The 24,189-nt window shown below is 48.1% G+C and overlaps 1 protein-coding gene across 1 annotated transcript in view; it reads right to left on the reverse strand.

Moving 5' to 3' along the window:
* Positions 1-15,423, reverse strand: part of Rph3a (rabphilin 3A) — a 49,657-nt gene extending 34,234 nt beyond the window's left edge. Inside the window, exons 1-3 of the mRNA XM_035444566.1 lie at positions 15,365-15,423; positions 9,891-9,902; positions 2,346-2,492 (exon numbers count right to left, since the gene is read on the reverse strand). Of these exons, the coding sequence (XP_035300457.1) occupies positions 2,346-2,492; positions 9,891-9,902; positions 15,365-15,423 (218 nt within the window). The remainder of the gene's footprint in view (positions 1-2,345; positions 2,493-9,890; positions 9,903-15,364) is intronic.
* Between the last annotated feature and the right edge of the window lie 8,766 nt (positions 15,424-24,189).

Here is a 24,189-nt window from a genome sequence, read left to right on the forward strand (position 1 = left end):
CAGGTCCTGTGCCCCACCTGCTACCCCACCTGGCTTTCATCTGATTTTCCTCCAGGAAGTGTAGGAGGAACAGGAATGAAGGCACGGTGTGGAGCTTAGAAGACACAAATAGCATCGGGCTTGCCTCTGGCGATGCTTCCAGCGAGGGCTGACGGCCCGAGATGGAGGAGACACAGGCTGTTCAGGCCTCCAGGGCTGCCCTCCCCACTCTGGGAAGCCAGAAAATACACCAGCTCAGCAGAGGTACACCCTGCCAGCCCAGATTTGGCCCAGGATCCCTGGAAGTCTCTCAAATCTCCTTCCGGGGAAGCCAAGGGATGCTGGGACTCCGGGGCTTGCCAAACTGGAGCATCCCAGCACAGGTGCAGACCAAAAGCGCCAGCAAGCACCAAAACAAAAAGAGCCTCTTGCTTTAAAAACTAAGCTGGCCTTTGTTGCTTGGATAGCTATTATTTACTAAATGTGTGCCTCACCGTCATCCTTTGCATATTTATTCACCAAAGAGTGTCATGTCCATTTTACACATAAGGAAACTGAGGCCCAGAAGCAAAGTGGCTACCATGAGGTCACAGAGAAAATGAATGGCAGAATTTGAACCCAGGTCTCCTTGATCTGGGAACCCTAGCTCTCAACCACAACACTCTGCCTCATGACATCAAGTCAGTGTCAGGCCACAGAGGACAAGACAGGGACTCACTGACCCTGTGCTAAGTGTGTGGGAGGGTGCCTTTAAAGTTGAGGACCAGAAGGGCCGGGTCAGGTTCTCTGCAAGGTGCAAGAAACTGTTTGCACTCAGCTATTTCCTTATATGCTAGCCCAGGACCCCAGCCTGTAGAATGGTACCACACACATCTGCAGGCCTGGGGAGATGGCTCAGTGGGTAATGAGGCTGCTGTGATCCCCAGCAGACTTGTAAGTCAGACATGGCAGTAAGTGCCAGAGCTTAGGGGTGAGAGAAAGGAGGATCCCTGGGCCATTGGCCGGCCAGCCTACACACACACACACACACACACACACACACACACACACACACACACACACACACACGATGCATCTGTTTCACTTTGCACTGGGACAGTAAGAGATTTCCTGAGGACAAGAGGCGAAGTGGCTTCTCAGCTGCTCCCTACTTCCCACTGGAGAATGGAGTGTAAGGGACTGCTCGGTGGGTCCCTCTGTAGCCACGCCTAGAGTCTCCCCTTTTCTCAGTCACCCTGACCCTGATGATACCTGACATTTTCCCATCTACACAGCTTCCAACTCCCCTGCAGCATGTACTCTGTTCTCTTCCACATCTGCTTCCTGCAAGCCCCACCTCCCTCCCATACACAAGCCATTATCCCTGCTCCCTGAGACCTACTTTGCCCTCTTTCCTCCCATCCATTAAACACAGTTACAACTGGAGCACGCCCATCATCTCACTCTATCCTCTTTAGAACCCTGTGGTATCATTATGCCCTTCCTCCTGTCAGCAGATGGGGCTCAGGGAAGTAAATCTTTGTGCTCCAGTTCCACCAAGGACTCCGGGTTCTCTAAGCCCAGAGTGTCCCCACACTGGGTCCACCTCAGCTGCCTTGCCCACAGGATGCCTGACTGCCATATGCCTGTTGCCAGGGTAACTCTATAGCTTACTTTAGGATGTGTTCTTATACATTCTCTTTAACATATTTATGGGATGCATAGTGATGCCTTGATACATAATACATACATTATACACACATATGCATATATACACGTATGTATACACACACACACATATAGACACACATGTGTGTTCTGCCATGATCAGGTGGGTGTCCTCCTTGTGTCCATCTCATCATTAGAAATACTCAACACCTCTCTGCTAGCTGTCTTAAAACACTCAGTTCATTGGCATCCATGGTCACTATCCTGCACTGTAGGGTACCAGATTCCTTTCCTCTTGCTCCCTGCCCCAGCCATGAACCCTTTCTCCAACTCTGCCCTACCTCTGAGCCTTTGCCTATACTGTCAAATGCAGTGTCTTCTGCTCACCATCTCTGCTAACTCCACCCTCAGTGAGGCATTCAATACTTCCAGAAATCTCTGTACAGCTCTCATCAGCTAAGACGGCCAGTGTTCACAACCACAGCACAGCCTCCCTGGGAAACCTCCCTCTGCCCTGGTAAACCCCTCAACCTCCCTCCTTCTATGCACACCCAACATGGACATGCCCTGACCCCAGCCAGTCCCGTCCTCTCTCCATCCTCCTCGTCTTCTGGATCAGATTGCCACCTCATGCAACAAGGATTCTGAATCACAAGTGCCCAAGCCCTCCGACCCCAGCATCACCGTGCAGCCCCGGGGGGAGGTGAAGCTGGCCTCACCCAATGCGCTCCTGTTCCATTGCCTCCATCTTCTCTGCCCGAGCGATCACCCGGTTGATAATCTCCTTCTCCTCGTCTGTCAGTTCTTCCTGGTTCCTCTGCCTGTCGGTCTGCACTCCGGGATGGACAGACCATCCTGCCTGCAGCCTGTGAGGCCAAGGAGAACACATGAGGTGGGTTGGAGAATCCCGGCAATCAGAACAGAGACCCAGGGATCTGCAAAACCAGGGCTGGAGCTTCTTTCTGCAGGGAGACTCTCTAGCCCAGAGACCCTAGGCAGAATTGTGCTTCTGAACCTCAGCTTGCCTTTCTGAACAATGCAACATGCATCATTCCTTCATCCCACTCTGATGCATCTGTTTCAGAAAGTGTCACAGACCACATGCGTGAAAAGAAGTTAAAAGGTAAGATATTTTCACAAAAATCCTAAACCAGACTCCATACACACACACAACACACACATACAGCTGCAGGGAATACAGTCAGGCCAGGTGGACCCCATGGATGGCCTGACCCAAAGATGTTTTTTGCTTGATACATGTTTATTTTTAGACATGATCTCATATAGTCCAAACTGAACTGGAGCTCCCTCTGTAGCTGAGGATGACACCTTGAACCCCTGGTCCTCCTCCCTCTACCTTCCAAGAACAAAGGTGAGTGCTATGTGCTGCCATACCTGGAGTGGAGGTACAGTTCTCTTTAAACTTAAACCAGTTGTTTAAAATATGGTTGTAAGTATATCTTTATAAGGACAAATAACCAGGTTTCCAAACATTAAAGACTCTGGTAACATTTGGGACTTTATGCATTCTCCCCTGCCCTGCCCGTTTTGAGAGACAGGGTCTCACATCACCCAGATTGGCCTTGAACTAGCGATATAGCAACGGTCAGCTTTGAACTTCTGATTCTCCTGCCTCCATCTCACAAGTGCTGGAATTATGGGTGTTCACTACTACCCCTAGTTTATGTGGCACTGGGGTTCACACCCAGGCCTTCATCCACGCCGGGCAAGCACTCTATCGGCCGAGCTATGCCCCCAGCCTCCTTCTACCACTTGTAAAAAGCAAATACAGACATAGAGGACATATCCAAGTCAGCAGCTTTGATCTTCATAGCATCCCTGCCCTTGTCCCCCTTTCCTGGTGTGTAGGGAGGACCTTCTGGGAGCACATGTGCTGTGTTCATGAAGAGCGTTGCCTGTCCTCTCAACTCCGTGCTCCACAACACAGGACTGAGATACCCCCACCCCACCCCACTCTCCTGAGTTAAATACCAACTAGGAAGCTCTCAGACTTCTTTAGCTACTTGGAAAACTTAGATCTGGGAAAGCCCTGGAGTCCAGGACACTGAGCCACCAGCTCAGGGTCACTTTGGCATGGGGGCAATGAGATTGCTTTTGATTCAGCAGTTGGGAATTAAAACCTAGTTCTCTTCCTCCCCATCCTCTTCTCCTTCCTCTCCTCTCTCCTCCCCTTTCTGCCTTCCCTCTCCTCCTCCTCTGTTTCCCTCATCTATCAGGTTGCTTTGGGAGAGCAGAGGAGGACTAGAGGGAAGGGAAGCAGATGTCCCGAGTGGTCTTGTGAGAGAGGAAAGAGGGTGGCATCTGGAGCGATCTGATGGAAACACAATATCTGAGGACACAGGGACACAGAGACCTTGACTAGAAACCAGGCTCTTGTAAACAGAGGGATGTTAAAGTCTTCCGCAGTGGGGTGGAAGCAAGGCATACTCCTCCCCCTCAGTCTAGACAAACCACAGCGCACTGTCCCGGAAGGTGAAAGGCTCCTGGGATCCTGGGGACACTAGGAATTCAGAGTTTGTGTTCACCTAACCCCATTTCAGGCTCTGGGGTGTCCTGGCATTGGTCAATTCCTTGGAAATTTTTGCAAAAGTTGGACTTGTCTTCCACCTCTGGAGGAAGGACTCCTAAATTAAGGAAACTTCAGATCCCTCCAGGCTATGCCAAGACCTCAGAGATGAGCTGGGTGAGGGAGGGAAGAAGGGATAGAGAGAGCTGGGAGAGAGGCCTGCCTGAGGTTTCTTCCCCTACTTGAGATTGACACGGTGGCTCCTGACCCATCCCACAGTGCCCAGCCATCTCCCCAGGCCTGTGGTTTCCCAGGGGGATGGTGGTCTCCATCGGCCCAATTCTTCTTGTTTTCAACTCCACATCTTTCCCTTGCTTGCTCCTCGGGTCCTGGTTTTAGTCCCTTTTCCTATTGCCCTGCCCTGAGAAGCAGCTTAAGGAAGGGCTCATTTGAACTCACATGTGGGGGCGGGTGTGATCCCTCATACCAGGGAAGGCACAGCAGGGGCGGATGGCAGGAGTGTGAGGCAGAGAATCACAAGGCACCCACAGTCAGGAAGCAGACGGAGATGAACGCTGGCGCTCAGCTCACTTTCCCCTTGGTAGTCAGTCCAGTACCCCAGCCTATGGGATGGAACTGACCACACATGAGGTGGGTCTTCCCACATCAACTGGCCTAATCTCAGATATCTCCACAGGGATGCCCAGAGGGTCTTCAAGATGATTCTAGAAATCTTGTTAAGTCCACCACCAATATGAACCGTCACTGCCCCCCAATGGTCTCCTGCCTCCAGTGCTTTCCTGACTTTACATAGCAATTCCACTCTTAACTTGGGACATTCCTACCTGAGGCCCACCCAGTGTAGACCCCCCAAGGACATGTTCTATGGTTCAGTCTGGTCCCAGGCACCGTAGCCAGTGCCTCCCTCCCACCCACCACCATACAACCTGCTGGGCTCTGTGCACACCAGGAACTTAAGCTGCTGCACAAGTGTGGCTTCAGAGACACAAATGAGCAGAGTGGATGTGTCCCCAAGGTCCCTTATAGGAAGACTGCTTCCCTCTGTAGACTGTAGGGAGCCGAAGGTGGCTGGAAGCTGCTGCTTCGTCTGAAGCCTCCTTCTATACTGATGTAGACCAAGCAGTTGACACATAGCTCAGCTGGTGTTTGGAAACTTCCTCCTGGGTCTCAGTGGGAGACCATAGGCCTCCTGTGGATTACATGCTTTCATTCCCAAAGCAAACAGATGGAAATGAGAAGGGCTTTTCAACCAAAGCCCTTCTCCGGGAACAGAAGGAGCCCCCGGGCTGTGAAACCTTGTGGACATGGGGGCCCTGGGACAAGACAGTGTGGTCTCTGCATATTGGACGTTGTGGTAGTTTGAATGAAATTGGCCCCCATGATCTCATGGGGAGTGGCACTATTAGGAGATGTGGCCTTGTTGGAGTAGGTGTGGTTTAGGTGGAGGAAGTGTGTCACTATGGAGGTGGGCTTTGAGGTCTCATATATGCTCAAGATACTGTCCAGTGTCTCAGTCGACTTCCTTTTACCTGCGTGTCAACAGGTAGCAGCTCTTTCTCCAGCACTATGTCTGCCTGCATGGCTTCATGCTCCCCCACCAAGACAACAATAGACTAAACCTCTGAAACTGTAAGCCACTAGCCTCAATTAAATATTTTCCTTTATAAGAGTTGCCGTGGTCAGCTGGGCGTTGGTGGCGCACGCCTTTAATCCCAGCACTCGGGAGGCAGAGGCAGGAGGATCTCTGTGAGTTCAAGGCCAGCCTGGTCTACAGAGTGAGTTCCAGGACAACCTCCAAAGCTACACAGAGAAACCCTGTTTGAAAAACAAAACAAAAACCAAAAAAACAACAACAAAAGAGTTGCCGTGGTCAGGACAAGGTTTGGAGTTTTTGTTTTGTTGTTATTTACTTTTCTGACAGGGTCTCAGGCATCCCAGGCTGGCCTTGGAATTTCTAAGTAGCCGAGGATGACCTTAAATTCCTGATCCTCCTGCCGCCACCTCCTGAGTGCTGAGATTACGGTATGGACTATCACGCCCAGTGTATAAGGTGCTGAGGATCAGACTTAGGGCCTCTTGCATATCAGGCAAGCACTCTACCAGGGGTCTTGCTGAAAGCCAATGCTGGAGACAGAAGCACTGTTATCCATGGGACAAGTTACACAGAGGATCATGTGCCCAGAGGGCACACCCCACACCTGCCAGCTCAATCCTCTGAGGAAGCAGGTTCCCAGGTAACCCAGTGTGAGATTAAGTGGCAAGAACTTGAGGGTAGGGTGTTTATTTCTGTGGGTCTGTTGACAAGTTAGGTAACTGGGGTGCCTGTAAATAGGGTTCGCTGAGTTTAAGATGTTTTTTCACACAACAGAAGCTAAATGATACACGTGACAACAAAGAGAGGAAAGGGCAAACTGCCGGACTCACTTTACAGGTATTATTTTAAATAGCAGCTGTATAAAGTTCATCGTGAATACTCTCGGCCACGGAAGGTCTTTACCCAGCTATATTCCCGAGGCTCTCCAATATTTAGCTTTTGAATAAAATATTATCCAGAGAAAATTTCATGGCTAATGGAAGCAGAAAGATCACCGCTATCAAATGCTCCATTTCCTGGATGCCCGACACTTAGGGGAAGGGACTGATGCAGACTAGAGACAGCATGGCCAGGAACTGACAGAAACAGCCCCTGCCGCATCTGTCCCCACACCTAAAGAAAGCGGATGGTTGCTGCCACCAAAGCCTGCATCAGAGGACTCTAGACAACAGGAGATGGGTGACCCCCCTGGAAGCCCCACCCACCTGTCTGTCCCTGAAACACACAGAGAACGCCTCGCCCCTTCCCACACCCACCTGCATTCATTTTCCATGCACAATCATCACGTGCCTACCAGATGTCTATTAATACATGATGGGTCCCCAGAGGAATTGGGTGATGGAAGTGCTGTTAGCGTGCAGGGGCTCCGAAGCTTTCTCCACAGCAGCCAAAATGAACCCTTCTGTGTCCCTCCCTCCTGCCCTCCCTTTCCTGGGATGCGCACAGTGCAGGTATCAGAGGGTATCTTTGCAGCTCAGTGGGGAGATTTAATGAAGGAACCAGGAGGGCTGTGCTGTGAGACATTTTCATTCATGGTCGGCAAGGCCCCTCTGCATGGATTCCATCCTAGTGACACCACAGGGGATGCAGAGGGACCCTGGGGTTGCCACTGTCCTCAAATGCAAGCCATCGACCCCCTCAGCCTCTCTGAAGTTCTGCACTTTCACATGAAGATACTGCCTGAAGACACTTCCTGTGTGGATCGATGTTTCTCTCTTATCCGGCCTGCCTTTACACCACTCTTTCTCTGGAAAACTCTCAAATCATGGTCCCCAAGCCTGGGATACATAATATTACTCAGGGTCCCACAATTATGTTTTTCCTTATATGGGAAAGTATGCTTGTTGATTACAGGTGGTTTGAGTGTAGACCCCACTAGATGTCACCCACACTGGGGCTACGCATGTGTCTCTGGTGCTTAACATGGCAGCTGGTATACAGTAGGTACTTGGTCTTTTTTATTTTCTTGAGACAGGGTTTCTCTGTGTATCCCTAGCTGTCCTGAAACTCACTTTGTAGACCAGGCTGGCCTTGACTTCACAGAGATCCAGCTGCGTCTGCCTCCCAAGTTCTGGGATTAAAGGCATATGCCACCATTCCTGGCTATTTTATTTTATTCTATTTTTTGGTTTTTCAAGACAGGGTTTCTCTGTAGCTTTGGAGCCTGTCCTAGAATTCACTTTGTAGACCAGGCTGGCCTTGAGGTCACAGAGATCCACCTGCCTCTGCCTCTTGAGTGCTGGGATTAAAGGTGTGTGACACCACTGGAAATAGGAAGAGAGAGGAAAAGAACAAGAAGAGGAAGGGAGGGACAGTAGGGGCGAGGGGGAGGAAAGGGGGAGGGGAATGAGAGCAAACTCTCTCAGCCTTCAGTACCCAGAAGCCTCTATGAGCTCTGAGACCCTGTGGAGTCATGGCTCAGTGATGTCCTATTTACAGTTTTGTTTTGGTTTTTAATTGTTTAAGGGGCTTAGAAATGACTCTGCAGTGAAGGGCCCTGGCTGTTCTTGCAGAGAACCTAGGTTCAGTTTCCAGCACCCACATGGCGGCTCACAACCACTCATAATTCTAGTTTCAGGGGACCCAACTCCCTCCTCTCACCTCCACGTGTTCCTACACGCATGTGGTGCACAGACTGGCAATACATAAATATAAATCATTTAAGTTAGCATTCAAAGTAGTGGGTTTCACTACAGTGTTTTCATGAACACGTGTGATTCCTCTTCGTTCTCTTTAGCCTCTTCCCTGCTGCACTCCCGCCTCCCTCCTGCTGCCCCCTTCCTCTACCCAAATAGCCCTCCTTTCTGCTATCATGCCATATGTCCCCTCTGTCATCCTCCCTTTCACCCCTGCCCATCCCTGAATACTCTTTCCTTTCTTGGTTCCCTTTCCACTTCAGAAGTGTGCACACACTTCAGTCTAGAGTCCACATGTGAGAGGTGACAGGCAGCATCTGTCCCTCTGAGACTTCTCATCCACCATTAATCTGACAGCGCCTCAGCCCCTGTCCCTGACACTTCTCAATAACACATCTGTGGTTTAATGAAAAGCAAACCTTGTGTGACCAGGGTCCCACCAGCCAAGCACAGAGATCACTGAGTGCCCATTGGACGTATGTGGAAACTGAGGCCTAGAGCAGAGGAAGATGGCAGGGGTCACTTGGGTATATGTTATTGGGGTCCAGCCATTCCCTGGAGGACTGAGGGTCAGATTATTTGGATCCAAACAGGCTGGACCCAACATTCAAGTCTGTTCTCTCCACACTACAACCACCAATGGGAGTACAAGTTGGTGATTACACCTCCATTGATTGCTGGTGCTTTACAGTTTACATGTGAAGGCTCCTCCACCCTCAGATAAGGAAAGGCAGGTTATCAAACCCACTTTACAGACAGGACAGTCTAGGGAAATGATGGGGAGTGTGATAGATAAGGCCATAGTGATGATGAGTCTTAGCCTCTCATCATTCCAGGGTGACAATGACATCCTATAGCGTCTGGATGTGTTTGTCACTAAGATGGAGCTGCCTGGCAGCCCCTTTGTTGTTGCCAACATCCAATTTGTCATGCATAGTTAGTACATGAATCTAATTCAAAACACAAATTCGGTGAGCAAAGCCAGACACTAGGAGCTGATGGCACATCTCACAGCAGTCAGGGTGACCTCCAGAAAGAGACAGCCAGGAGGCATGGCCTAGAGAGCCTTCCAGCACTGCCCCAATCACTACCACTTTGATTCAGAACAACACTGACTGGAGTTATTGTCCTAGCAAAACTTGAAGGGCCAATGACACAGACACAGCACTGTCACCCAAAATACCAAAGACTACCCAGAATCTCGACTGTGGGCTTGCTTCAGGAACACATCCCATCTTTATACCAAGATGGAATTTCCTTTTGAGATTTCTTATTTCCTCCCTGGAAATACTCACATTTTTTGCACGAGCACACGTGTGTGTGAGCACGTGAGCACGTGCGCACGCGCGCACACACACACACACACACACACACACACACACACACACACATTTGGCTCATTCCCTCTTCACCAGCTTATCACATTAATCAGAAAAAGCATCAAAACTCAATTTGCAGAAAAATGAAAATGGAGTGAAATACTTACTGTTCCTTGTCACTGCGGGCATGCCAAGCAAGGAGAGAAAGAGAAAACGAAAGAGGTTATCTAAGAATTCTCAGGAGCAAGACCTTAAAGAGGACCTGAGTTCAGTTCCCAGCATCCCTCAGCCAGCTCACTGCCACCTGCTAGCTTCAGCTCCAGGAGAAGTTCTTCCCTCTTCTGGCTCCTGTGGCTACTGCACTCACACGTGCACACGCATCCAGAAACACAAGCATGTATGCATAATTAAAAAGAAAATGAATCTTAAAAAACTCATCATCCTGCCCACATTGTTCAGATGCAATATCATAGTTTGAATTCTGATGGCCCACTTTCAGTTTTCGTGTGTGTGTGTGTGTGTGTGTGTGTACTCATTATCTTCCTTTTGTTTGCTTTGAAAGGTCTCTAATGTATAGCCTTGATTTCACAGCAATCCTCCTGCTTCAGCTTCCCAACTGCTGGGGTTACAGAGTTGTTCCTCTGCACATTGGATTTATTTAGTGTCACATCTAAACCCTGGCTGCCTCTGGGTAGGGCTACAAAATTCCATCTGTAAGTAGAGACCAAATAAGTCAATTCATTAATAAACCACACTGATCAGCCCTCCATTCCTTCTTGTTCCCTTTGTTGAGATAGAGGTCCATGTGGCCCAGGCCAGCCTTGACTACACAGAGTACAATTAAGGATGCTTTGACCCCTGATCTTTCTGCCTCTACCTACTCAATTCCAAAATCATCATGTTTATCCATCTCTAAGGATTGAAGCCAGGGCTTTGAGCATGCTAGGCAAGCACTCTACCAACTGAGCCCCAGCCCTGGCACCCATTTATATATTTGAATACTGTTTCTATGTGACACTAAGGGAAATCACTCAATGAAAGTCTGATTCTCCCCATCTTGGGCTGAGTTATTTCAAACAGCGGGAGATCCTGAACAGCAGGATAAGTGGGAGATCCTGTTCATGACTCCTGCACAGCAAGATATGTGTGGAGGTGCAACCGTCTACTTCCAGTACCTCGCCACCACAGGCAGCTGGCAACCTGTCTTGGTACCTCAGTTTCCACCTCGCATCCCTGGCACTGGCTGCTGGCAGCATCCTCTCTGATCATCCTCACTCTGCTCCCACAGGGGCAGGAACAGATGCATACATTCTTTCTCACTCCCACACTGGCACCTACAGACAGTATTCCTAGGTCGCAGGAGGCTGAACCAGAAGGGTTTCTGGAAATTGCAAAAGCAGGCAGTCTCTTTGGTTAGGCAGCAGCTGACGAAGATTCTATTCTTCCTCACCTGGAGGAAGACATGAAAATCGTGTTCCTCCCAGGTCAAGCTATGGTGCCAGGCTCAACAGTGTGTGTGATGCCTGCAATTCAGCTATTATTTAATGTCTGGAGGAGGTCGAGCAGTGAGCAAGGCAGCATGCGTGTTCAGAGCACCAGGATGCAGCATGGGAGCACAGGAGTGGTTAATGAAGCTGTGTCTAGACTGCTGGAATAATTCTAATTTAATTGCCAGACAAATTATTTGGCTTCCTATCAAGTAAATTCTGATGGATGGGATTTTAATTAACTTGTGTTTCTTAAATAAAATAAATATTTTACCCTGTCCACCCTCTGGGAAACTATTTATCTCACTGAGACACACTTTTTGGTGGGTAGAATACTATCTACACAGTAAGTTTGTCCAAGAAAACACTGAGGGAAGTGCCCGAGGTGTCCTGCTGAGAGGCGCACCCAGAGTTCTGTGGTATCTTCCAAGGAATAGAGGAAGGCTGTAGGTAGACCTGGGGAACAGACAGAGAACTTAATTATTTTTATTTTAGATGTATAGGTGTTTCTGCACATGTCTGTGTACCACACACATGTCTGGTGCATGAGGCCGCCAGATGAGGCATCAGATCTCCTGGAATTAGAGTTACAGATGGTTGTGAGTCACCATGTGGGTTCTGGGGATCAAACCCAGGTCTCAGATGGACCTGAGTTTTTGAGTATAGGGTCGGTCAAAAAACTCTTCCTAGGTATTTATGTAGGTCCTCAACAAATTAATTAAAGGCATTTTTTTTTTAAAGATAAGGTCTCATGTAGCCTAGCTGGCTCCAAACTCTGTGGGTAGCTGAGGATGAACTGAATTTATGATCCTCCTGTCTCCACCTCCCAAGTGATGGGATTATAGGTGATGCAGGGTATTGTGCAAAGCCTTGTGCATGGTGGGCTGTATCCAGCACCTGAGCCTTATCCCCCAAGCCATGCTTTCCATTGCTACTCAAGGACTGTTAGAAAGAAGGGGATTTTTCTTCAGCTCTTTTATTCAAAACAGAGAAACATATTTCAACAAAACATAAAATGGTCTCCCCTCCTGAAGAGTTTATTATGAAAAAGAAAACCTAAGTCACAGATTGTGGGAAACTATAAAATTCTGTAACAAAGGAATTTAGCCTGAATGACAAGTTTAATGACAAAAGAAAATGGACCTGCCCTTAAAAACACAGAAAGATGGGGCTGGAGAGCCGGCTATGCCAATAGGAGCACAGGCTGCTCAAGAGCAGGGGACCAGGGTTCAGTTCTCAGAACCCAAATGATGACTCACAACCATCTATAACTCCATTTTCAGGGGGCTCTTGTGCCCTCTTCTGGCCTCTAGCAGTACTGCACCCATGTGTATGCACCCACCACACACCCACACACATGCAGTTCAACCAGCAATACAGAGTGAGACCTATCTAACAACAACAATAATAATTTATATTGATGATGATGATGTCACTGCAGGGACAATAAACATCTTATCTATACAGGCAAGGACTTCAGGTGTGTGGTAGATGCTTAGCAATGTTCACAGTCATCATGACTGACTAGAATGCCATCACAATATTCGGAGCTGGGGACATGCCAAGACATCCCTCTGTATAGTATTCAGAGTACCCAGGGGTAATAAATCAATAGCAGAGAGAGTATCAACCTGTCATTGGGTTATTTAAATGTAATTAATTTCAAGTACTCATCACCTTTTGTGTAATAAAGTGTGATTATAAATTTATATCAATTTTCAGTTGTGGCCATGATCAGCAAGTGGCTTGCAAAGGTCCTGAATTTACACATCAATTGTGAAGAAGTCCTGTGGATGATTAGCACACCACTGAGTCCGCAGTGATCATTCATGAGTGATGTCACCATGTGGTCAAAGACATGAAATGTACACAAAGCTCATCAAAGACATGGGCCACATTCATAGTACACTAATATCAGCACTTGAGCTGAGGCAGGAGGATTGTGAGTTCAAGGCCAGCCTGGGCTTTGTAGTGAGATCCTTTATGAAAACAAACAAAAACACAACAAACAAAAACTGATCAAAGAGCTGGAGACTTAAAGGACCAGGAAAATACTAAAGACAATGAAAAGAAATTATCAGAAATAAAGTAACTTAAAATTCTAAAAATATAATACAATGGTTTAATGAAAAAGTAGTGTCCTGAAAATATCTCAGGCTGGAGTCTCTGGGAGCCTGAGACAGAGAGCTAGGCCGACTTACATTGTTTCCTTTAATTATCTATTTTTGCTACATCTTCCCTCTGCACACAACACTGTTTCTTTTAATTATCTATTTTTGCTACAATCTAGACTAGGTAATCCCCACAGTGTTTCTTTTAGTGGTCTATTCTTACTGGCCAGATGTAACAGTTTGTTTTGAAAACTGGTTCTTTCAATGGTCCACTTCCCCTACAGTATAAGGGAGGAGATAATGACATTGTTTCAAAATATTAGTAAATATTATTTATTTTTATAATTACTTTTTGATTTCCTGGAAAGTGTGTAGTATCTATTTGCATCCTCTTGTAAAAGACAATTTCTTCTTTAATAAAAGTGAGAGTTATGAGTCAAGTTTAAAAAGATAGTAATGGGGATGTTTCATAGATAAGAGGAAAATTGTAAAGGTATGGCCATATGACAAATGATGGCACACTTTTCCACCCAATAAGAAATGGCCTTAGTTGAAAATCTCTTCTGCATTCTTCTTTTAATTTATTTGTGGGGGGAGTGTTATATTTGTTATTTTAATTACAACAATTCTCCCTTTTGTCCCTCCAAACCGTCCTATATACCCTTCCTGCTTTCCTTTAAATCCATGGCCTCTTTTCTCATCAAGTGTTATTACACAGAGAGAGGGAAAGAGGGAGGGGGGAGGGAGAGAAAGAGCCATATATATAACCTGTTGAGTCCATATAATGTTACTTGTATGTTATATTTTCAGGGCTGTTGGCACTGGATAACCAAGTGCCGTGTTCTTCTTGGGGAGGACCACCCGCCCCCCACCTCCTGGCATTTGTCAGTTGTTTGTAGTTCTTTGTGTAGGGTTGTGAGCCCTCATAGGATTTTCCCTGTCCGATATGGCATGATTATAAAATTACAACCAATCAAAATGCACCATTGCAGAGCCCAGTCCCCATGGTTACATCGACAAAACATTCCCGTACCTCAGGCTCAGGGAACATTGCAGAAAAGATTGTAAGGGTCAGGGAATCAGGGAGTTTGATGTGAGATTGTGTCTCCTAGGAATGCCTGAAGCTATGCCCATAAAGTCTCACCAACGTGACTGCCTAAACATGAGCAGAACAAGGATGACATCAATGAACATGCCAAACAGGATGGGGCAAAGGGGAAAGCCCACCAGGCCTCAAAGATGGGCTCAACAAAAGGGAAACCATGCCCGGTAACTAGAAACCTAGCCAAGTACTCAGAACTAGCAAAAGTATAGTTATTGGAAAAGAATCAATAGGTACTATTATTAGTAAACCAGCATAATCCAGAACAACACTCTATAAACACTTGCCCTATACCCACAGGTAAGTGTAGTCTTCACCCCCTCATCAAAGAAACTTCTTTTCCTAACAGACAGAAACCATTACAGAAACCCCTTCTGTATTCTTTGGGCCAGCAATAGTCATCAGCAAACAGTCCACTACTCTCCACTTCCCTTCCGACTAGGAACTTCAACCTTATGGTGTCTTTAAAATTCTGTTAAACAGAGCCACCACACTGAGGCATAGAGGTTAGAGAGGCTGTCTCTAAACCATGGCCACAGGGCTGGGTGGATAACACAGACACCCATGGTAGGTTTCCTATTAGAGACACAGGGAATAGTGTGTGTGTGTGGGGGGGGGGTAATGGAAAATTGAGAAGCTTATACCATAAAACTCACCATGGGGCTGGGAAGCTAGGCCTGCAGTGAGAGACTCAGCCTCAATCAATACAGTTGGGAGTGACAGAGGAAGATGTCCAATGTCAACTTTGTGCCTCACATGCAGACATATACATGTGTACCCACACATGTACGTACACCCATACGTATGTGCATATACAACACACACACACACACACACCTAGCCCAGGGAAAGAAACTCACAGCTCTTCTCCTCCCTTCAGAGGAAGACTTTTAGGAATGCCCAAATCAAATGAGCTACTTCCAGGGTCACCACAGACTTACTTTGACTGAAGCGGGCCATCGCCAGGGTACATCCACCGGTTCACCACAGTGTCAGTCATGGCAGAAGGCTGGCACACCTGGAAAACACCCATCCAAGACAGTTACCCAATCATCTGGCCACTTTTAGCTCATGCGCGCTCACTCTATGCCACACATATGGAGACACAGAAAAGGGAGGGAGCTTGACCCAGCCAGCACCTCTACTGTCCAGGTGCAGAACCTTGCACCACTAAGGAGCAGTGACCCCCTGGGAGTCACAGCCACCTAGTGGTGAGAGATGGGGCAGCATGCTTCCTGTTTATTGGTGACACAGGTCCCCATTGTGGTGCTGGGGGGCCTGTTGTGAACTTTTAAGGAGGTGTTGGGGTCATTGAGAACTTGTCCTTGAAGAACAAGGAGCCTTGGTTCTGTGATCCCTCTGTTATTTGGCTGTGGTGTGAGCAGTTTGATCAGACATTAGGATGTGCCAGTCATGCCAAAGGGCACAGCTATGGGGTCATCCAGTCTTTGACTTGAGTCTCCAAACTCATGAATACAAATCAACCTTTCTCTACTTCACACACAGCCTGTGGTGGGCTCCTTGTTACAGTGGCTTGGGCATCTCTGTATCTGCCCAGCCCAGTATCAGTTTACCCTCCACACATCAGTCAGGGAGCACTTGAAAAACTTATAGTTTGGCAAACATCTCCACAGTAAGTCACAGGGAGTCCACTGGCCCATCCATCCCACCTCTAGGCATCTCCCAGGAGGAGTGAAAACTCCTTTCTCTACCAGAATCTGATGTTCATAACAGCACAGAGTGGAAGTGGCCCCAAGTCCACCACACCATGGGCAGATGTTTGAAATCAGGAAAGAATGACCAGATATGCTTGCTCACTGTGGGTGCTAAAAGAAGAAAGCCAGACTCCAAACAGTCTCTGCTCAAATGCCACTTCTTCCAAGAAGACACCTTCCCCGGTCATACTAAGTCCCTCCCCTAGTCCCGTTCTTCCTCATCCTGCAGCTTAGCATGGCATCTGATTTGTCTTCTTGCTATCTGCATTTATCTCTCCACCTAGTCAGTAAGAGCCACAAGTTCCAGACTGCATTTGTTCAACTGCAGCTCCTCAGTGCACAAAGGGCCAGCATCATGGACCTGTGAGCCAAGCAGCTGTGTGGACTGTGTGCAGAAGGATCCCACACCCCCATACAATCATCTGCAGGTGGCCTAGACCCCTAAGCTCAAAGCTCTGTGCTCATTTCCTGGGATTATTCACAAGTCTTGCATGAGAAATCTAGAAATTTATACTTTGCAATCAGCCCTATATGTGGTATGTAGTTGACGAGTACACAGATGTGTGAAACATCAGAGCCAGCCTGCTGCAATAGCCTGTTGACCCGTAGGCCACACTGCATCTTGGACTGCCACAAAAGCCACTGTCCAAACCCTAGAAAGACACACTATGGGACCCTTCCCCTTTGCATCTTGTCCCTACTTCTCTCTGTCAGCATCCATTGCTAAGGACAAGTGAGTCCCACGCCTCAGAATCTTCTTGGTCTTTTTCTGCTTAAAGATAAGTGGGGAAAAGTTCAAAGCTCATTTAAAAGCACAGCAGTGTCTGAAGTTGACTAGTGAGGCTGGACTTGGCTGGCAGGGACCTCACATGGTACTCTGGAGAGCTGCAGGGGTCTGTGTCACCTGCAGATGTGAGAGGGGATTCAAAACTATGGCCAGCCTCTGTGTCCCATAGCCCTGTGTTAAATCATGGGGGACCTGCACACAACATCTTGGATGGCATCCGGATACTTCTGACTCCATTTCCACCCTCACCTGCCTCCTTTCCCTGCCTCTGGCTCATCACTGACCAGTAAGGCTCCTGCAGACCTGTTCAGATTACTGGAGGTCGAAGATGACATCTAACAAGGGACTTAGACTGAGGAGGGAACACACATGAACGAACAACACCGCAGCCAGACTTATATTATGCTTGAGCTACATGGTATTTTTTTTTTAAGTAAAACTAAGCCAGAAGTGAGGAGGCATTAAGACTGGGAGCTTCTCTCAAAAAACTTGAATTAAAACACACACACACACACACACACACACACACACACACAAACACAGAGAGAGAGAGAGAGAGAGACAGAGACAGAGACAGAGACACAGAGAGAGGCACAGAGAGAGAGAGAGACAGAGAAGCCAATGCAACTCATGGAGGGCTGGTTGGTTCAGTCAGTCAGTAACATGCTTGCCTCGAAAGCACAAGGGTCTGCGTTTGATCCACAGGACCCGTATAACAAAGCTGGGCATGGTGGTGGAAACCTGAAAATCCGCTCTGATGAGGCAGAGGCAGGGGGCTCAGACTCACTGGCCAGATGGTCTAGCTTATTTGGAGAGTTCCAGATCCCAGTGAGAGACCCTGTCTACAAAAACAAGGTAGGTGGCTCTCAAGGTTGTCCTCTGGCCTATACGCATCTCCCTCCTTCTCTCCCTTTCCCCTCCCTTTTCCTTTCCCAGGGCACCCACTGTCACTAAGTGTCTAACACTGGTCTAGATCTAGAGAAACAGCATCAAAACACAAACTAGAAACAGAAATGAGGCTGGCTTCGGGTGGGGAAGACAGAAAGCACGCAAGCTGAGTATGAAATGTGCCAGCTACTGACACAGAAAGAAGCTGGGGAGGGGTTGGATGTTTGGTTTTACATAGGTGTCAGGAAGGTCTTGCTGAACCATGACATTTGACCTGGAGCAGGGGACTGATCTGTGTGGACAACTGGAACAAACCATCTCAGACAGATGGAAAATGAACTGCAAAGGCCCTGGGATGGGCAAGCACCTGGTAAATTAGAAAAACATCAGGGAAGCTAGAGAGGAGGGAGCAGGCTGGGTATCAGAGAAGCAGTGTTTATCCACAGATGAACCTGGATTCCTCATTCTCTGATTGGCTATGCAACTTCCCATGACCAATGGGATGGCAGCATGTTTGGCCAGCTGGGATTTTGAAGATGCAAATGCTCTACATCTGGCTTCTTGCTGTATATGAGGAACCCAGGCTAGTTCACTGGAACAGCAACTTACCCAGCCAAGTGAGCCAAATCTGGCCTAGACCAGAGGAACTGCCCTGCTGAAAATAGCTGCCATAGAGAACTGGAAGACAACCAACCATGGTGGTTCTGAGTTACTTGTTAGCGGGATGGTTTGTTATACAGCACAGTCAGACAGAAGGTGCTGGCTCAGACCCAACTCCCACATCCAACCCTGCATCCTTTTCTGAGTGACCCTGGCTAGCTATCCCGCTCTGAAATGAGGACTCCCACTCTGGGGAGCTTACCTCCCAGGCTAATGAGTGACTGCCCCAAAGGCTTTGTCAGCCAACTTGCTTTCCAGGCTCCAGCCACAGAGCACTCAGTCCATGTTCCTGGTGCACCTGGGAGAGGTGAGGAGAAATGTCCATCTTTGGGATGTTGTAAGTCTGAGTGAAGGTGTAATAGATACCTGGGGTGCACTGTGTGTGTGTGTGTGTGTGTGTGTGTGTGTGTGTGTGTGTGTGTGTGTGTGTGTAGATCAGAGGTCAACTTTAGGTGCCATTTCTCAGGAGTTGTCCACTGGTCTTTTGCTGGCATGTAGGTTGCCAGTTCAGCTAGGCCAGCTGGCTAGTGAGCCCCAGAGATCTGCCTGTTTCCCTCTCTCCATTGCTTGGGTTAAGGCAGGCACCACCATGCCTATCTTTTTACATGGGATCTGGAGGTCAAACTCAGGTCCTCATGCTTATATGACAAGCACTTTACTGATTGAGTCATCATTCCAGTCCATACGCATCCCTAATTTAGTATTGGGGTGGGGGTAGGAGTACCCCAGATTTCCTTGAAGATGGTTCCTTTCTTAAAATCCACCAGTGAGGTTCAGGTTGGGTTCACCTAGCTCTGCCCTTAGAGATGGGCCTGTGGCCCACTTCTGGTCAATCAGTAGTTGGCCTGCTGTGATTGGCTCAGGGATCAGCATATGACCTGATCTGGGCCAATGAAAGCTTTGCTGGAATGCTGTAGACAGTGATTTTCTTTCTGTCTCAGGTATTAAGCTGGCAGGGACAGAAGCCACCTTTCAGAGAAAGCCTTCTGCAGGGAGATAGAGAAATGCTACTGTCCCATGGGACACAGGTGGGTTGGGGGGTGCTGGATCCTGCCATGCCTGAATCCATAGTTGTCATTTGAGCTATCATTAGCCAATGAAGTCAAATTTGAATTGAATTTTTGTCACTGCAGGGCCCCATGTCAGCTTGGAGCAAGCAGGGATTCCAAAGGCAACCCGAGCTGTGGGACCTGAAAAATTAATGCTAGTTCCCATCCGGACCACAGTAGGTCTCTGACTGTCCCCTAGGCTCTGCCCTCAGATGCATCCTCCCCAAAGGGACCCTGCCCTGGCAATTAAAACTCAGCAACAAGAAACAACACTAATTAAAAGCAAAACTAAGTACTTAACAAGACAAATGAGGTGATGGTATTAAAAGTCAGGATGAGCAAGCTGGCCTTAATTAAAACCAAAGATGATTGTCTTCCCCCTTTAAAAACCATGTGTGTGGTATGTGTAGTGTAGTGTAGTGTGTGTGTGTGTGTGTGTGTGTGTGTGTGTGTGTGTGTGTGTGCATGCGTGTGCTTCTAGAAAAGGTTCAAATTGCACTGACACACTAAATGACACGGGGCAGACATGCTAGGACAGATGAGTGAGAGGTAAGGGTGGGAGATCTCCCCAGAAAAGGAAAGCTTGGGTTTGAAGTGGCAACTATGGTATACAAGTCATAAAGCAGGAAGAGAAGAAAGAGTGGGGGAGGGGCACTGAGTGAATGAAGACTCAGCATCCCAGGGACGGGATGTTAGGCAATGGGAGGTTTGGTGAATATGGATCCCGACCAGGAAAAATACAGCGTTGAAGGCTGGTTTGCCATTTCTGAGCGAGGTCACCTTGGGCACACATCTTTCCTCCTGTGCCTCTATTACCTCACATGAAGGCTAGGAATAAAAGTAGAACCCATCTCAACATGGAACTGTGAGGGTTAAATGAGATGCTACATGTGAGATCAAGACCAGGCATCCAACAGCCCCTTATGGAGTGGAAGCATTATTAATTTATTACTGCTAAAGTCGGCTGAGTTTTCCTAAAGAGACGGGGGGGGGGGTCCTACTTTGGCTTGAGAATGACATGTCCCTGGCTTCCTGAGCTCGGAGAATGGACATGGAGTTGATGGTAACAGAGGGAGGATGGAAATGTCAACAACAGCCACACAGAGGCAATGACAGTTTTGTAATACCTGAGGGATTGTCACATGAGTGCTGTGGATTCGCTGTGGCTGATGGTTGGATGTACCTTGTGCCTGAACAAGGTATCTAATTCATTTTCTATAAAGCATGTCACATGGGAACATTTTCTCACAGGAGCCAATCTATAAACAGCAAAGTTTTTCTTGGAAACCCTGTCTCAAAAGGAAATTTGGGGGAGGGGTGCGTGAATGGGTGGATGAGTGGGAGTCACAACTTAGGGGAGTTGGTTCTCTCCTTCTACCATATAGGTCCCTCCCTGTGACCAAACTTAGGCTTTAATGTGCAGATTCATCTCATAGTCTGATTTGTAACTTATTAAACATGAGAATGATCAGCGAGCACTCTTCACTCTCACAGAGACAAGAGGAGTGGGCCTGTTTTATGTCTTATTTTCTGAGTGTGGCAGAGGCAATGGGCTCATCATGATATGACTGTCCAAACGAGGCCATTTAAAAGGTGAAGTGACAGGGAGCAGTGAAGTCCTGTCCTGGAGGCTGTTTCCTGGCCGCCATCTCCTACAGCAGAGGTTTTCAACCTTCCTAATGCTGTAACCCTTTAACGCAGTTCCTCACGTTGTGGTGACTGCCCCCCCCACACACACCATAAAATTATTTCATTACTACTTCATAACTGTAATTTTGCTACTGCTATGAATCATAATAATAAATATCTGATATGCAGAATATCTGATATGTGACCCCAGTGAGATGGCCATTCAATCCCCAAAGGGGTTTCTGCCCACAGGTTGAGAACCACTGTTCTACAGGAACCTAAAGATGCAGGTTCACCTCATCCCTGTGGAGGCAGGAGGAGGGAAGCTCGCCAAAGCAAGCCTGCCAGCCTGGAGACCCACCACTACTGATGACTTACAAGTGTTGGTCTAGCATCCAGCCGCCCTGGGGCCTGATCAGATAACAGCTGAGCTGGGCTGCAAATGGGTCTCTCTAAGTGCCTTTCCAGTTTCTGGTGTCTGCAGACAGGCTCAAAAGTAAAAACCTTGCCGGGAGCTGAGGGCATGCTACAGGAAGCTGCAAGAGGTTCACTCCAAGCTAAGCTGCGGCTCAGTTTCTAGAACAACACGGTACTCAGGTGGGAGGGCATGGGGGCCTCCATCTTTTAGAGCTGAGGACAGAATAGACTGAATCCCTTCAATGCTAACTTAACGTGTTCCTTAATAATGGGAGATTGGGAGTCTCTTAAGTTTACAGGGATATCTCTGAGCTCTGTTCTGGTCTCATGTGACTGCACTACCACAAGAAACAAGACAGGAAAACGCAAACAGCTCCAGGAAGTCTTCCCTCCTCATTTGGTCCTTGCTCATCTGGGGAACACACCAAACCAAAATCTTGTGACATAGGAGGAGGCGTGGTACCTCAGAACCTAGAAGGAATAAGAGGAGCCAAGGATGGGCGTTCCTCCCAGGTCACCTGTCATGTGCCTCTTGGGACATCCACAGCAGCTCCCTTCAGTGACTGCCTTTCCTGGGAAGCCCACAGACTGTAGACCAGGCCCTTGTCTGACATGAAGGAGCTACTACAAGCAGGGCCAGTCCCAGCTCAGTCTCTTGCTAGCCCGGGACCTTGAGCAGGCTCTTGAGACCCTTTGCGCCTCATTTTCCTTGTCTGGAAAAAAAAGTGGGGATTATAACTAAACAGCTTGGGCTGGAGAGATGGCTCAGAGGTTAAAAGCACTGGCTGCTCTTCCAGAGGACCTGAGTTCAATTCCCAGCAATAACATGGTGGCTCACAGCCATCTGTAATGAGATCTGATGCCCTCATCTGGCCTGCAGGCATACATGCAGGCAGAACACTATATACACAATACATAAATAAATCTTTAAAAAAAAAAAAAAGTAACTGAACAGCTTCCCTGAGCTGAAGTTAGGATGGGGTGAAGGAAGGGGTGCAGAGCATCTAGCAAGGGGTGTGCTAGCTCGTGAGAACTACTCCCTCCCTGCCTGCTTCCCCTCTGAGAATAGCAATCACTCTAGCATGGCATCCCAAAGCCAAGATCAGCCTGCAAGGATACAGTGGATACCCATCTCCTCTTCTGCCATCACCTCCTAAGAAGATCATCAAAACATTCAGGTACCCAGAGGACTCTTCTGAGAATATCCTTGTGGTCCTAGCTCCCCAAAAGGATGTGAACTGGTACCTTATGCAGTTGTCAAGAAACAACCGGATATACCCAAAAGCTCCCATCCACCCCAGAAAGCTTCATCCACTTCCCCGTTGCTACCTGAACACCCCAGACTGAACTCACAATGGGTTACACAGCAAGTGGGAGCCCAGCCTGAGCTACTGCCCCTCTGCCAGCCCTCACCATAAACAATCCCTAACTGGAGAAGGACTCTAGAAGAGCTTAGAGTGTGTCACCCAGGCTGACAAGCAGACTCTATGGAAAGCCAGGGTATGCTGAGGGCTTTTTAAAATCTTCCTTCTTTATTTCTCTCCTTTTCAAAAGTAATCCACCGCTTCTAGGGTTATCTGTGAGCACTGGCTGCATGCTCTCACACAAGTGAGCCCAATCCTCATCACAATGCAGGTCTCCTGAAATTCCAACTTGAGCTGCCACCCCCATCAACCACAGGGGTCCATGGAGTGGGCGTGGATATTTGCAAAGGCTCAAGATGGCTCAGCAGCTTCTAACAACCTGGCAGAGGAGCCAGTTTCATGAAAAATGTCTTGATTCCTCCCTTGTCACCCCCTGCCTCGTATCCCCATGTCTCCTGCCCAGCCTCCAGGCCAGTGGAGGTTCAGCTGGGATTTTTATTCCTTCCCTTTGCTTCTGTTCTGTGTAATGACCTGTCAAGTGAGTTGGAGCAGCCAGGAGAGGAGGAAAGGTTTCCAATTAGAGCCAGAATCATTGCACTAACATTGCCAGCTCCATTTAGCCAACAAATATTGGGCACCTACTGCATGCTGAGCACTGTGGCACACAGCATGTGAAGGGCATAGAGGGAAATACCACAGTCAAATTGTCCCATTCTGGAAACAGACAATAACAAAATGCACTGTTAGAAAGTATCTCAGGGTGCCAGGTCCTATGGAGGTGGAGGAGTCCTCAGGAAAAAAGTGCTATTTTAAATGAGGGAGTAGAAAAGGACTCACTGGGAAGGTGGTAGGAATGACCGGAGGTGGGACCGGCTAACAGCTTCCCTTCTAGAATCCCCAGTCCAAGGTTGAATCATCCTCTTTATCAGAGTAATACCTAAGGTTTGCTGAGTGCCAAGTCTCACTCTAAGCCAAGACTGGATAGTGGTGACAAGTCAGTGAGGTCCATGTTCTTATCCCCATTTTCTGGAAGGGGAAATGGGTGAGCAGAGGGGTTTAGAGACTGACAGGGTAGGCACAGGGGCCTGAGTTTGATCCCATAGAACCCACACAAAAACATCAGGGGCTGTAACTATTCACATTTGTAGCCCAGTGCTGGGGAGTGTTGACAGACACATCCCTGGGGCTCACTAGCTGCCAGGCTAGCCCAACTGGTGAGTTCCAAGACAAGAAGAGACCCTGTCTCAAAGGATGTAG

The sequence above is a fragment of the Cricetulus griseus genome, chromosome 4, assembly GCF_003668045.3.
Source record: "Cricetulus griseus strain 17A/GY chromosome 4, alternate assembly CriGri-PICRH-1.0, whole genome shotgun sequence".
NCBI classification, from domain to species: domain Eukaryota; kingdom Metazoa; phylum Chordata; class Mammalia; order Rodentia; family Cricetidae; genus Cricetulus; species Cricetulus griseus.